Source organism: Sebastes fasciatus, chromosome 13, assembly GCF_043250625.1.
Source record: "Sebastes fasciatus isolate fSebFas1 chromosome 13, fSebFas1.pri, whole genome shotgun sequence".
Taxonomy (NCBI): Eukaryota; Metazoa; Chordata; class Actinopteri; order Perciformes; family Sebastidae; genus Sebastes; species Sebastes fasciatus.
In genome coordinates this window covers 15,860,316-15,875,441 of record NC_133807.1, presented here as the reverse complement: position 1 = coordinate 15,875,441, position 15,126 = coordinate 15,860,316, and the positions used below count along the sequence as shown (strand labels likewise).

The window sequence follows — 15,126 nt, the reverse complement described above, 5'->3', positions numbered from 1 at the left end:
CAGTTACACATTAACAGCTACTGTAGATTTAAGTATAAAGACAGACAGTGTCAATGAATTTTGGGGATCTTACAGGATTAAGTGTGAATATCTTATGGTCGGTGTGGCTTCTCCGTTTACTCCCAGATGAACTTCAGAGACAGATCACCGAGTCTCTCCTGAAGGAGTTGATCAACTCTTTGACTCTGAGCGGCAGTAAAGGTGTTCTTCCAGTCACCGATTTTACCTGTAATGAAATGAGATTAGGTCGAAAACTGGTATATGACTGGGCCGTGTATGGTCAATGTGCTAAATTGGGGGCACATTATTACAGGGACAGTCAGTGGTGTTTATAATGTGATTTAGAGCCAAAATACATGTCTGATATTGTACAACATTATGAACCATCCAGACCTTTCGGGTCATCTGGGACAGGTCTGCTTTCTGTCCCCAAAGTCAAAACTAAACATTGAGGAGCAGCATTCAGTTTTTATGCTCCAGATATCTGGAAGAAACTCCCAGAAATCTGCAGGACAGCTGCAACTCTTACTTCTTTGGATTGCCTTGTTGCTGAAATGTGCTATATACTGTATATATACTGTACACTTCTCTTGCCCACATTAATTGCATTTGGGACAAAAAAAAACTTTGCAAATCTTTTTCTTTAGCGTCGCCCTGAGGAGAAACTCAGACTCAGGGTGGAGGGGATGTGTTTTCCACCCGGAGTTACTTTGTTAAACAGACCAGGCCAAGGTTACATCCCATGACAATTATGTACATGCCCACAGTATGTCGTATGAAAAGCAGAGCAAGATAACTTTCCTGCTTCAGCTTCCACTACTACTACCGCTGGACAGCTTTACTGCTAATTTCTCCTCTGCTACAATCACCAACACCTGAACATCTGTCTGCTCTGAGAGCATCCACCGTCACACTCTCTCTCGCTACGCCCACACTAAGCTACTCTTATAACATATGCATCAAACTGTGTCAACACCCTACGAACAGGATGTAACTATTCCTGTGACTTCCTGTAAATTCTTTGAAGGTTGCTGGAAACTGTCCGACTTGACCGCAGCTTTTTGTCACCGGCCCCTGCTGCTGCCGCCTGATCTCGTCTACTTTCCAGGCGAGATGCAGTTCATCTCGAACGAGCCTAATGTCGCACCTATTCATTTTGAGAAAGCAACGGCCAATGGGTAAACACAAACTCGACCGACCAATGGTGTAACCTCATCACTCACTCATTCAACTCAGTGACAGACTTTTGTGTTTATAGGGCTGGCCCCCGCTTTGTCCAGCCCAAAAAAACAAACTAGATATCGGTTTACATGTTTCTACACACGAGCTGCAGTTTATGATACGTTACCTTTGCGCATGAAGTCTCCCTTCATCTTCTCTTGTGGCAGAAACTCGTAGTTGGCTTTAGAGTTTTTCTTCATGCTCTCAAATGAAGCTTTTTCCACAACTTGCTCAATGGCTGCTTCACTCAGGTTTTTCCCTAGGAAAGTGCAGATTTTGGTTACTGCCGCCTTCAGGTCCTAAAAGAGAAACAGAAGTCCACAAGTTTAAACGCTGACAAAGAATTTATTCTATACTTGTCAAATGAACGTGGCCTTTTTTAATTCATAAGGATATGAAATGTGTCCCTTCACACCCACACCATCTTGCAGTCCAAGTTACACAGAACAACCCCAGGGGGAAAACCACATCTTACCAAGATCGTGTCCTCATAGGTCAGGAAGAGGATGTTGTACTGGTCTCTCTTTGAATGCCACTCCCTGATGTGATCAAACCAGGATGATCCTCCAACTGTATAACGGATACATTATTTATTCCTGAGGGGAAACGTTCATGTCACAGCAGCAGTACACAAAATAACCACACAGTACAAAGAAAAGTACAAAAACAAATGTCAAGCACATGCAGTGGTGGAGGAAGTATGGGATCAGCACAGAGCGACGGCCGTGAGCTAGCCAGTGGGGCACGCTCACTTGCACTAAAAGGCATGCACGGCAGGCCGGTGATGTCAACAAAGCACAGAGAAGCTCTGATTACAACACAAACAGAGGGAGAGATACTTCATTCTCTGCTCAGGTAGACATTACTCCTCTATATCTTTACATAGACAATAGCTGTTTGCTGCTATATTAATGCTCCGGTGATATATAAATAGATATAAAACATATAGAGAACCTTTAATAAATAGTAATTCATGACTTTTACATTCATGCTTAGAGTATTTTTCTGCAGAGCTGCAAAAACTACTGGCCTGCAGCATAAAATATTTTTCAATTTCAACTGTTCTCAATATTAAAGGTTCTCTATTCAATATCCAGAGCATCAATATAGCAGCAAACAACTATTTTCTATGTAAAGATATAGAGGAGTAATGTCTACCTGAGCAGAGAATTAAGTCTCTCTCCCTCTGTGTGTGTTGTAATCAGAGTTTCTCTGTGCTTTTAGTGCATGTGAGCGTGTCCCACTGGCTAGCACACGGCCGTCGCACTGCACTTAGCTAGTACAGTGGTTACAGCTGTTAACGCCGTTGGTCGCGGAAGCGTAGCAACCACCCTCCGATTCCCCCTCAGGTAAACACTATTTGCTCTGTCAGCACCGTTAGCTGCAAGCCACCGGCTCAGCCGTTGTCATGTTGAATGCCGTGTTGAGGCAATAGAGATGCTCTGAATTTCATATTGAGCACCTTTAAATTATTGATTAAAATCTTAATTCTTTCCAATCTTTCTGTCAGTTCTTCATGATCAGATGTTTATGATTTAAAATTGATCAGCACTGGACTCTAACTGGTCATCATCTTCCAGCATCTGGAGTCGAGGTTCCTTACCGTTGCCTGCCAGGTACTGCTCAAAGAAGTCCTCAAAGCTCTTGGGAGTCTCCAGGTCGTCACTGACATTACTGAAGTGGTAATAGGAGACGATGTTGTCCTTTGGATTCCGCATGACGTAGATAATCTGACGTAAAAACAAACATCAATCAGCCCAGAGTTAAAACAAATACAAATACATACATACACATACAAACATACACATTATCTCCTCCATGCCAAACTCCATTCTTATAATTCACGATTTGAGTAAAGATTTTAGCAAGTTAAGATTTTCAGTTTGTATTTTCCTTGAGTATTTACATTTTATCTTACTTTATACTTCTACTCCACTAAATCCCAGAGGCAAATATTGTACTTTTTACTCCAAGACATTTATCAAACTGATTGAGTTACTAGTTACTTTGCTAATTAAGAAAAAAAAATCGTTAAGTGATAAAAAACTGAATGGAATATACTATAATAGTGTAACACTGTGAAAGGAGCTATTCTGCATAATGAGTAGTTTTACTTTTGATACTTTAAGTACATTTTGCACAATTTGTATTTCAAGTAATATTTTGAATTCAGGACTTTTATTTGTAAGGGAGTATTTGTAGACCACGTTATTTCTACTTTTACTTAAGTAAAAGATCTGAATACTCCTTCCAACACTGATCTTTCCTAATATATCTTTTAAACTTTATTACACTTTATTTTCCTGGTAGGATTGGACTTCCATAAAATACTGACCTTTGCCTTCTTGTCCTTCAGCCCTGGAGGCATGAGAGCCGGAGTGAGGTGAGAGGTGAAGAGCCGTGGAGAGGGTCGTAGGGCGTAATCTTCTTGTACGTCTCTGAACTCCAGCCACGGCATCTGCTCCATGTTGTTTGCATATTTATGCAGACCCCCGTCTAACTCACAGATGGAGATGATGATCTGTTGAGTCCATATAGTACCTGTGGGTCATCATGAGACATCACACCTGATCGGTAAATGTGCTCCCAGCAATGGAAAGAAAAAACTGTAAATGCAAATAATGTGATGCAGAAGTGTTTGTCACTTACCTGACTTTAGATAAGTGACAAGGAATACGTCGCTTTCTCGAATTTCAAAGCTCTGGAGAGAATCTATGTGCTCTGGAGTTGTGAAACCGACCGGAAAGGTGAAGTTTTTATACCTGCAGAGATAGTCGGTGATCTGCTCCATGTTTCTCCTGAATCACACAGAACAATGAGAGAAATGTTAGGGACCAGAGTAGAGCAGAAAAAACTCTCAGCTCACAGCTGCAGTAGCTGGAAGGACTTTAACTGGACTTTGATTTGTGCATGTTATTGCCAGTCGGCTTCATCATGTATGTATACATCTAAAATACTAACAGCTGGGTGCACACTGCCACCAACAGTAAGCTTGAAATATAACAGTGTTGATGTTTTAATGTTTAAAAAACCTCTGGAGTCTATTAACCTGTGAACACTGAGCATATTATATTAACAGTAGCATAACCTTATATATCATGTAGAGGCAAGCTTAGTCTGTAAAAAAGTAGAGCAGAAAAAACTCTCAGGACTCTGGACTTTGATTTGTACATGTGATTGCCGGTTGGCTTTATCATGATTAGGCATAAATATCAAATACTAACAGCTGGGTGCACACTGCCACCAGCAACGTCTTCTGGACTCTGTCAAGTAACATAACTTTATATATACAGTATATAATCACATAGAGACAAAATTATCATTTCATATAACTAGACCCCAAAAAGGACATGGTCTCAAAACTCCCATTTGCAAAAGCCAAAGTGCAAAGGGGGATTTTTCCAGCCTGTTTCTGGAAATATTGAGCTGTAAATGCTATTATTGCACTATTATTGTTACTTCACTTTAATGTTTTAGCGTCACTGTGCAGAATGATGTATGAGGTCATTGGGGATCAACCTCGTCCTCTTAATTGGCAGACAGGCGTAAATAATGCCACTCCATCCAAGCACTCCGGGGCCGCTGACAGTGAGACAGCGAAGCCCAAAAGGAAGCGCAACTTGTGTAGACAAAGAAAACGCAAAGTAAGTTTAGTAAATGTGATGATTTATTTGTGAAATTCTACTACTGGTTGAAATATTTTATGAACACTTAATGAATGTAAAGTAATGTAATAGAGCCCTCTGACCTTTTGGTATTAGTAGTAAAAGCAGAGACACTTTTGTTTTAGCTTTTTAAGGTTACAATGACAAATGATCCAAACAAAATATAATGTGTTTCAGGCAGTCAGAGAGGAGCTCACACAGCTCATGGCCAAAAGATAAAAATAAGAAGAAGAAAAATTAGATGAAATAGAATACATAGAATGCAAATTCATATTTATTTTGTATTTAGAGTTGTAATGACGTGTATATTTTTATACATTTTTTTCCATGTTTCAAAAGATATGTTCTCTAAACTCAAACTCCCATTTGTTTTTAATTTGCATAGTAACTTTACTGTCCATATCTTGACATCATTTTGCTAATGATTTACTATTAATAGGCCTTTTTCAGGGAAGACATTTGACTCGCCTCAGTAAAGCACAGGTGTAAATAATGAAATTAATAATGGCTGAATTCCATTTAACTGCTTAGATTTCAGGTTTCTAGTATTGTGCATGCTGGCTCACTCTCACTGGAACACTTGAATAGAACAGAGCCATCGTTAGTTAGGTAATGTTGGAAAGATATTCACAACTTCCCGGATCAGTAACTCATAAGCAAAACGTTAAAACACAAACAATGGCTCTTTCTAACCATAGTAAGGTAGACAACGAGCTGCAGCTTAATTTTCAACAAAACGAGCCGTCTGAGCTATATAACTATTCAAAATTATTGAATATTTTTCCCAATAAAAATTCATCAAAATTATACAAAATCACATTATTCCAAAATAAGTGTTGTAGTTTAATCATGAGGAGATCATTGATGTGTGAAGTGATTTTGGTGGCACTACACTTTATAACAGTGAAGTTATTGAATGGTTTTCTAAAGAATAATTCACCAAAGTTATGCAAATGTACATTTTTCCAAAAATAAGTGTTTTAGTATAACCAACAGGAGACCCCTGGTGGTTGAACTAACTTTGATGGTACTATATGGCATAACACTGAAATTATTGGAAAAAAAAGCCCTGTTTTCAGCTTTGAGAAGATGCATGTTCCAGCTGATCCAAGAGGCTTTTTAAAGAGTTTATTTAGCCAAAGAAGGAGGATTTTCTCAACAAATAAAGGAACACTTCGTCCTTCAGTTTATCACAAACATTCAACATCAACACAATCTGGAGACACCTGGTTTTCACCGGACAGGAAGGATGAAAAATTGTCATCTGAAAAGTAACTAAAACTGTAAAAAGAACAATATTTACCTTTGAAATGTAGCGTAGCAGAAGTATAAAGTTGCATAAAATGGAATTATTCAAGTAGTACAGGTACCTTGAATTTATACTTAAGTACAGTACTTGAGTAAATGTTTTTAGTTACATTAGATAATTTTGCATCATTTGGTTTGGAGGACCCGCTTCCTATGTAGATATATAAACGGATCATGATATGGTGACAAAAACACAATGATTCTTATTATCAGGTGATTATACACTAAAGAAAACATAATTATTAAATTCAATTTCTGCCAATAGATCCCCCTAATTGTTACACAACACAGGTCCTATAAAGCACCTGCAAGTAATCAGAGAAGAATAATACAACTTCTTAACCTCAGAGCTTAAAGTGCTGTATCATTTAAAAATGTAATCGCCTCAGCCAGGTGTATATACTGCAGCTATCACAAAGTTTACTGAAAACTGGTAGTGTGTACAGAGCTCTCCCTTTACATATAAAATGTTATTTGTTTTTTAAAAATAATTTTAAAAAAATAGGAATTAAACTTAAACTTCCCATATTTTTGTCTTGTGTCACAGCAAAACACAAATATCGACACAAATAAACTTTATTTTGATCCAAAATATCATATAATTGAACCATTTCATAACATATTGTACATACAATAATTGTTATAGTCTGTACTTTGTATGCAGGTTGTGAGTAGTGAGATCTGTTCTGCACTTTAAAAACGTATTAGAATGATTAAAGAACATTAAATGTAGAATAATTAGGGGTTAGAAACAGTGATATTTAGTTATTTGGAAACCCATCATAGCCAGATTTAAGAGCATGCACTGGCAGATTATACACACACCATCTAGTTACTAAAATACTCGTGCAATCCAGGTTATAGACATGTACGACATAAAAACTAGAACAATTAAAAAGTAGATGACAAAGAACGAAGAGTCGATGTATTCGGCCACTCTTCTGTAGTATCCAATCTTTTTCTTGTCTTTCTCTTGTCTGTCGGCTTCCTGTCGAGCTGCTTTCACTTCCTCCAGGATTAGTTTCAGCAGGTCGCCCTCAGTGGGCAGATCCAGAGGAAGCTCACTTTTCTCTGGAGTCAGTTCAGCTCCAGCAGCCTCTGTGTTGGAAATGGGGAAAGATAATTCAGCAGAATGAGCTGGTATGCTATAAAGAGAAAAATACCAAGTTTTATCTGCTGCCCCCAAGTGGGCAAAAAAAACCAAAAAGTTATTGCAGGTTTAAAGGTGCAATGTGTAAGATCTATGACGGGTGGAAGTAACAAAGAATGAAAAATGGAGTGATAAATTATCAAGTGATTTGATTCATTTAAAGCTGATTTGACTAAAAAACGTTGTGATATGATGAGAACAGAGCCGTGTTTCATGACAAAGATCACATCTATGTATTGTGTTTGCAGAGATATCGACTGAAATGAGCATGCTAACCAGCTAGCCCCGGCCTGTCCTGTCTTGTAATACCACTTGTACCTCAAGAGGCGATAGTCACTGACTGACCCTGTTTACACATGGCATTAAAAACTGCGTCTGGTATCCAGATTTAACCTGATTACATCTAGTGTGTCCACACTGAGATCCGATTGCTCTTTCTGAAAGGGCTGAGAGGAAGGCATGGATACATCAGCCTCAAAATGCCACCGTCGTCAAGTCAAACATTTCCAACTGAAGTTTGTTGCCATGAAAAAATGTGGTCTTATATTTGGTCAATACAAACCCTAAATCTGATTAGATAGAAGTTGCTGGTTTCTTCCACTTGTTTCTATTTGAAAGTAGTCAGTCAATCAGTCTGACAACAATATAATATATTATAACAGAAATTTTTGTTATCTTTATTTGGCAGAAAACGTACCTTTGTGATAGTCGACGTCCAGCTGAATTTCCACTTGGGCCTTATCAGGGCTTTGAGCCCTAAAATAATTATAATCATCAAGGTCGAATAGGAAGCCCACCAGCATGGCCTCCAGGACGCTCACCCCCACCAGGACGAAGATCCCAACACAGTAGGTGGCTAAAATAAAGGTGCAGAGACATTTCTGGTCAGAGTGATGTTGCTGACACCAGTAATGAGGGTGATACGGAAGCCCTGAGACGCCAGTGAGAAAAAAAAATTCTGGTGATCCATTTTCTAAGTCTGAACTTATTTGTTTTCTCTCCTGTGTTTGACTTAAGAACTTAAGAAGACAGGTGAGGTTTTTTTTGTAAGGATCATTTTTCTGATGGTACGTGTCCAGGATCCGTATTTTCCACGCTTCCACTCATTGTCTATGTAAGCAGCCGTGCATTGCATTCTTGGAGCGTAGCGTTGTGTTTCAAGAGATTGACCGTCTCGTTGGCCGCTCCTCATTTGCATAAAGTTGAGGTCTAGGATACTTTATTCAAATCAGGGGCGTCCAGCGCGACTCGATGCCACTGGAAACCCCTGAAAAACATTTAAACTAACCGTTGTTGATCTAAAATAAAAAACAGATTCAGCAGCTGCATGGCTTATTTCTCGCCTCAAATGTTAAAATGAACTATTTTCGTAAAATAACAGAAAAAAGTTTCGCCATGGGCCATGTTGGACGATTTGAAAGCCAAGACCCCTCGCTTCCTAAAACACCACCGTGGACATGTACCATAAGTGTTTGTTGTTGTAATACTGATTTTGGCCACAAGAGGCTGAAGTGCACCACTACTCCATGTTCTCAATAGGACTAAAAGCATTAATGTTTTCTTCCAAATGAGTTTTAATGTACATAAATTGCTAACAAACAATACACTGTATGTATCTTGTGTTGAGATTGCATGGAGAAATTAAAACTCACCTGGAAGAAAACATGAATGCTTTTTGTCATATTTAAGAGTAGGAACATGAGGTAGTGGTGCACTTCAGCCTCTTGTGGCCGAAATTAGTATCACAACAGCAAACAATTCCAACACAAAAAAAACAAATCATCTGGCAAAATGTTTTTACTCACCTGATTTCACAGATGATTCTGTTGTTTAAGGAATTTAGAAAGATTATCTGGCAAAACATTTTTTTTCACCTGTTTTTAAGTCGTATACAGGAGAGAAAACACTTCAGATCAGACTTAGAACATGAATCACTAGAATCTTTTTTGGCTGGACCGAAGAGGGCCAGCCCTACAAACGCAAAAGTCTGTCACGATTAGTCGGCCGAGTGTTGGAGTTTTCTCATTGGCCGTTGCTCTTTCAAAATGAAAAGGCGGGGAACAGTCCTTTATGCAAATGAGCCCGTCCAGCACGACGCCTCCGGCTCACAAAACTTGTCCCAAGCTGTGAAACTAGGCGATCTAGTTCTAAAATTAAACGAGATTCAGCAGTGGCGTTGCCTATTTCTCGCTTAAAATGTTTTCAGAAGTAGATTTTGGTGGATTGTTTTGACAGAATAACAGAAAGTTTATGAGCAGGCCGCCACGTTGTTTCCTGTTTGTAACAGCAAGCAGAAAACCAGGGACCAATCAGGTGCATTCAACAATCGGGTAAAGTCGCTGCTTCAATGGCCAGTTGAGTGGAACAGCACGTCCCCTAGTGTCCTCGCTGGACCTGGTGGACATGTACCGCTATATTTAACATTATAGACATGACCACTGACTGTTTGTGTCACAATTTAGCCACGAATTCACAGACCAAGTCTTTTTTCCCTCATTTGCTTCTCAGGGCTTCCGTAGCTGTTGAACACTCTATCAAAGTTAAACCTCTGGTCTGAGGTCTGCATGGCAGCTCACCGATCATTGGCAGCCTGTCTTCAGTGGAGGGCAACATGTCCTTGAGGATCAGCAGTAGGACGGAGATGGACAGGAGTACAGTCACTTTGAAGCTCAGCTTTTCACCTCTGGCCTCATTGATGAAGAAGGAGGCCACATCCAGGATCAGAAATAAGAACAGGGGCACGATTAAATTCACCACATAAAGCAACGGCCTCCTGGAGATTGTGACCTGAAAAAAAAAACATGTGATTTTATATTAATTAGAAATAAATACACACACTGTCAAATGTCATTACAAATATGTTTCTTACCTTGTATGTAAGTGTTATGTGATACATTTCACCCCCTTTGGCGAGACTATAATCGAAAATTTCCAAGTTGTTGAGGTCCCATTCTCCCTGCGTGACCATGAACTGCTCAGAGTATTGAGCAAGGTTTGTGTCATTGAAGAAAGTTCCTAGTGTTAGAGTGTTAGCTGTGTGGAGGAAAAATATATTAAATGATTACATCAAATATGTTCTGAAGCAGTAAAAAACGAGATGAACCTGCAGTAAATCTGGTGTACTTTACCGTCTAAGGTCATGGATGTAAATGTGATATTACATCTTTGCGTATCGAAAGGAAACAGGACGAGATTCATTCGACAGGTGGAGGTGAGCCGCTGACGTCCGTGTGCCACCACCATACCGCTGGCAGACAAACTGACGCTGGGACTGTTATAAATGGTCCCAGTATCAGACACACTGAAAAAGAGGCAAGAGGACATTCTGCTTTAATGTCTTCATAAAAAAAACTGGTGGAAACACAGAGGTTTTATTAATATAGAGATCTAAACAAATCACATTAGAATTTTATAAACACAATTTAATAATGGAAAAAGGCCACTTCAAAAATAAGCAGTGAATATAATGTGTCTTTGCTTGTAAAAAGTTTTTAAAAAAGAAGTGATAACTGGATTGGTAAGATTTTTTTTAAATAAAATATAATATTTATTATTCTATATTTATAAAAAAATATTTATTTTATAATATTTAGGCCTTTCAAGATAAAAAGCGATCTTGAAAAAACGTTTTGAGCTATATTTCACTATATTTCAATAGAATTAGGAATTGTTGTGTGTCATAATAGTGCTCAAATTAGTATTTTTTTCACTTAAGATATTAAAGCAGGGCTGGCTTAAGGCATAGGCCATATAGGTGGTCGCCTAGGGTGCCACCTTCTGGGGGGTCGCCCTCTAAATAATAATAATAATCATTTTTAAAAATGCTGGTGGGCGCCCTTCCTCGTTTTCTGCATTGAGGAGAATAAATAAAGAAATAAAGAAATACACTTTTCACCTCTGTAACTCTCTTTCTCACACTTTTTTCATCTGCCCGGCTGCACTTATTTGTTAACAAAAGTGTAAATTGTAGTGAAACTGACAAAACACTTTAAAGTCAACAATATCAAGGACCAAGTGTTTATTAATATTATAGTAAATAGTTATTTATGAAAATTAAAATCTCAATTTTTGTCTTAAAGGGCTAGAGCCGGCCCTGTATTCAAGAAGCATTGTCTAAAAACAAGTCCCTATGTCTCACATGTTACTTGTTATGTGATTGTGTCTAATATTAAACATGTAAACATGTTTGTTTACATGAAAAGGGTTTACATTTTCTTAAACCTGCAGTAGGCAGAATTTTTGTTGGCATTATTGGGGGAAAATTTCATAATAACCTTTCAGCATATTGTAATTCTAGTGTTCTGAGAAAAAAACTAGACTTCTGCACCTCCTCATGGCTCTGTTTTCAGGCTTTAAATGATCTAGCCCATGACGGGAGACTTTGACCAATCACAGGTCATTTCAGAGAGCGCGTTCCAATTGGCTGGTCATTCAACAGAGGCAGCTGTCAATCATTCGCAAACTCCGACCAAACGGTCAAACTAGGTAGCGCTGATCGCATATGAATCAATATTCTGTTACTATAATGCATATTTCTCTCTTCAAATGTTTTCAGAAACATCTTGTAGTGTACTGTTTAGCTGTAAAACTTAGTTACTTAGTTAGATTCAGGAAAAAAACAACATGGTTGGGCTTAAACCTACTATGTTTGTTAAAATAACACTGAACGTTGTGAACACGGGACACAAACGAACAGCTAATTGTAACGTGACGCATGGCACACAAACAGCAGTCTCCTGGATGAAAGCCTTGTGTTTGTTGGACCCATCCATCTTCCCTCCCGCTCCCCCTTTGTGTGTCTTTTTGCTCTTAAAGCTACGTCACCACACTCCCGGCACACTTATGTAATGAATAGTAGTACGTACTCCTCTTGGATGTATATATAGGGGATCCACAGCCTCGATCGTGGAATGTTCAGCACTTTAATCCCACAGAAGTCTGATGAATTCCAGGTTAGAAATTCATTCATCCAACGCTTGGGAAATAAAAAAAACATTTAATGACACAGTTTGATGAGATTGAAAGAGTCATGACAGTAAACTCAAAGCCAAACAATGTTGCTCAAGCTGATATATATTTATATATATGTTGATATCTGGTGATAACAGATCACTGATGTTTGAAAATGCACCTGAACTCAACATGATTCTGTCTTTCCTTAATGTGTCGGTCCAGAGTCTTACCGTTTGGAACAAGATGTGACTCGTGACAGCTTGAGACTTCTCATCCTGCAGAGACACAGCAGCACTGTGGTTACTATTCACTGGTATTTACAACAACAAAATAGCTTTTTTACTTGAAAGGATTGATTCACCCAAATCACATATTTTAAATCTATCCATGCAGACAGTTTGGGGTTAATTTTCCCAGGTTTTGAGATATCTGCCTCTGTCCTGGATTGCATAATCTTAAATGACCAAATGCCATCTCTTCAATCACCGCTTTCAGCTACTGCCCTCAGAGCCGAGGTACAGAGTCCCCTGTGCAAAGACAAACATCTATAACAAATGTTTGTCCCTGTTCCTTACTTAATCAGTAGGGGACTTCCGGAGGTCTTAGTGGATTTTTTATTATTTATTTATTTAAGTGTAGCTGACTGAGGTGCTGATTTGATCTGTTTTATAAACTGTTGCAAAACAAGATGATGTACAGAGCTTGACATGATACTGTACATAACAAACATCACAAAACCTCCCAGAAAATATTAAATAATTCATAATAATTCTAGTAATAACATCTAAAATAAAAATAACACTAATAATAATGTTCGAAAAATATTATTATTATTATCATATAGATTTAAAATATGTGATTTGAGTGAATCGTTCATTAAATATCTGCTTAAGCAGCTGTGAGATTGAAGTATGGTTTGTTTTCACCCACATACAAACACACACCTTGTCTATTGTTGTGGTTTTTCTTTTTTTTATGTCTGTTTTTTAATTATAATTTAGTTTTATTATTTAATTTACTATTATTTTAATATGGGGATTCTTATTATACTATTTTTTTTTTGTCTGTTTGTTTCCTTAACAAAAAAAGATGGAAAAAATGTTTTCCGGTACTTTTGTATACAAAATGTTTTTTTAAATGTGTACACTAATAAACAAAGTGGGGAAAAAATAATTGATTGACAGTCCTAATTTAAAATCAAAGTAGCTATTAACTAGCTGTCAAACAAATTTAGAAATTTAATAATAAGCCTACAAATATTACTGAAATACTCAGCACTTCCCTCCACTGTATTAACCCAAAACTATCTGTATTGATTGATACCACAATGGTTCAAAAAATATTTTTTGTGTTTTGGTTGAACCGACCCTTTAAAACACAGACACATTCATGAAAGCGATGCACTCTGAGAGCACAATTCATACACTATAAAGAATAATAAAGATTATAAAGACACCCACCACATGTAAAATGCCATGCAACACCATGTCCAGCTGAACGAGGGTGGTTGTGGTCCAGTTTTTCACGGGTCGCATGATTGATAGAACATTATTCGTTTTCGTCAGGTTCAAGTGTGTCAGAAGACCAACGTAGGAGCAGTCTGAGGTCTGACTGCTGGAAACACCTGCAGGGAACGAGACACAAAACCTTACAGACAAGCAATACATCTTAATTCTACACTTAAAAAAACAATATTTTAAGTTGAAGTTAATCACTCACCAATTAAAGCGAGAAAAGCTAGAGTCCTCAGAGGTGACATGGCTGTTTGCCTTCATCTCAATCTGAGCAAACGCTTTTAAACTGCAAAGCTGTGTTTAAACAGCAGAACAATACAACAGTTAAGTGCATAAGAGGCATCAATAGATCTAATTAATCGCATTGTCAACGTAAGAAAGCTTCTCTTTGCTTCTGCGGCCTGTTAAGGGACAAAACACAAATCACCTGCAGTGCATCTCTATTGTTGACATGCAGCTGAAGCAAAAAGTCAACATGAGGAGATCTCAGTGACATCAGGTGGGAGTGGGAATGGGTTTCAGTGTGTACATCGATGCTTAGAACACCTGCGGTCCAGAAAAACAAATCAGGCATGTGACTAGCAATGTTTCTCAGGTTTTTAATTAGAAAATATAAAAAATAACTTGCATACAGAAAGAAGTGAAAAGCAATACCTGAGCTGCACATTTCAATATGTTGAAATCAGTGGTTCCCGACCTTTTTCCTTTATGAACCCCTTTTCTATCATCACTGACTAAGTGAGATTTTATGGATATTTCATATTATATTCAATGCATGACAATTGCAGTACAGAACAACTGATAAACCGTAGACCTAACCCAAATAGTGAACGCAATAACTGCGGGAAGTTTGTGTAAAGCAAGCGATTTAGATGAATTTTGAGATTATTTTGAATATTGCATCAGTTTTCCTGTAATTTTATGCCTCTGCGCCGGCGAATGCAATGTGACGTCTTTCAGATTGCTTGTTTTGTCTGACCAACGCTTCAAAAAATTAAATTCACAATGACTCTACGTTCGTCACATTCTCGTGAAAGCGATATCTCAGGAACGCCTTGAGTGAATTTCTTCAAATTTGGCTCAAACGTCCACTTGGACTCAAGGGCGAACTTAGAATTAGTCGGAATTTGGTGGTCAAAGGTCACTGTGACCTCCCAAAACACGTTGTTGGCCATAACGCAGAATTCATACATTAATGACAATTTCACACAAATGGTAATGATGAAATGGTGAAGTGATGACATTTTGGACAGATTGGTTGGCGAAGGCATACAACCACAAGGCAGTAATTCTAATTAGGAACTTTTAATACAAT

The 15,126-nt window shown here is 38.2% G+C and overlaps 2 protein-coding genes across 2 annotated transcripts; both read right to left on the bottom strand.

The window, feature by feature from the left end:
- Positions 1 to 81: 81 nt before the first annotated feature.
- Positions 82 to 4,066, bottom strand: sult3st1 (sulfotransferase family 3, cytosolic sulfotransferase 1). Its single transcript, XM_074655801.1, has 6 exons — positions 3,871 to 4,066; positions 3,557 to 3,762; positions 2,825 to 2,951; positions 1,697 to 1,791; positions 1,349 to 1,520; positions 82 to 226 (listed from the first exon to the last, which is right to left on the bottom strand). Exons 1-6 carry the CDS (start codon positions 4,010 to 4,012, stop codon positions 117 to 119), a joined length of 852 nt encoding a protein of 283 aa, XP_074511902.1. The 5' UTR covers positions 4,013 to 4,066; the 3' UTR covers positions 82 to 116.
- Positions 4,067 to 6,757: 2,691 nt separating this feature from the next.
- LOC141781620 (5-hydroxytryptamine receptor 3A) lies at positions 6,758 to 14,083 on the bottom strand. The gene is made up of 9 exons (XM_074657460.1): positions 14,017 to 14,083; positions 13,758 to 13,921; positions 12,528 to 12,572; positions 12,210 to 12,319; positions 10,473 to 10,645; positions 10,214 to 10,377; positions 9,921 to 10,131; positions 8,042 to 8,200; positions 6,758 to 7,292 (listed from the first exon to the last, which is right to left on the bottom strand). The coding sequence occupies exons 1-9, from the start codon at positions 14,054 to 14,056 to the stop codon at positions 7,030 to 7,032; spliced, it is 1,329 nt and encodes a 442-aa protein (XP_074513561.1). The 5' UTR covers positions 14,057 to 14,083; the 3' UTR covers positions 6,758 to 7,029.
- Between the last annotated feature and the right edge of the window lie 1,043 nt (positions 14,084 to 15,126).

Bases quoted from the DNA above. Each gene is read 5' to 3' on its own strand.
- LOC141781620 (XM_074657460.1), bottom strand. From the start codon at position 14,056: ATGTCACCTCTGAGGACTCTAGCTTTTCTCGCTTTAATTG. The intron at 13,922-14,016 runs GTGAGTGATTAA...CGTTCCCTGCAG, and splicing joins AGCTTTTCTCGCTTTAATTG to GTGTTTCCAGCAGTCAGACC. The intron at 12,320-12,527 runs GTAAGACTCTGG...TTATTTCCCAAG, and splicing joins GTCACATCTTGTTCCAAACG to CGTTGGATGAATGAATTTCT.
- sult3st1 (XM_074655801.1), bottom strand. From the start codon at position 4,012: ATGGAGCAGATCACCGACTATCTCTGCAGGTATAAAAACTTCACCTTT. The intron at 2,952-3,556 runs GTCAGTATTTTA...TTTTTACGTCAG, and splicing joins TGAAGGACAAGAAGGCAAAG to ATTATCTACGTCATGCGGAA. The intron at 1,521-1,696 runs GTAAGATGTGGT...TTTCTCTTTTAG, and splicing joins CCTATGAGGACACGATCTTG to GACCTGAAGGCGGCAGTAAC.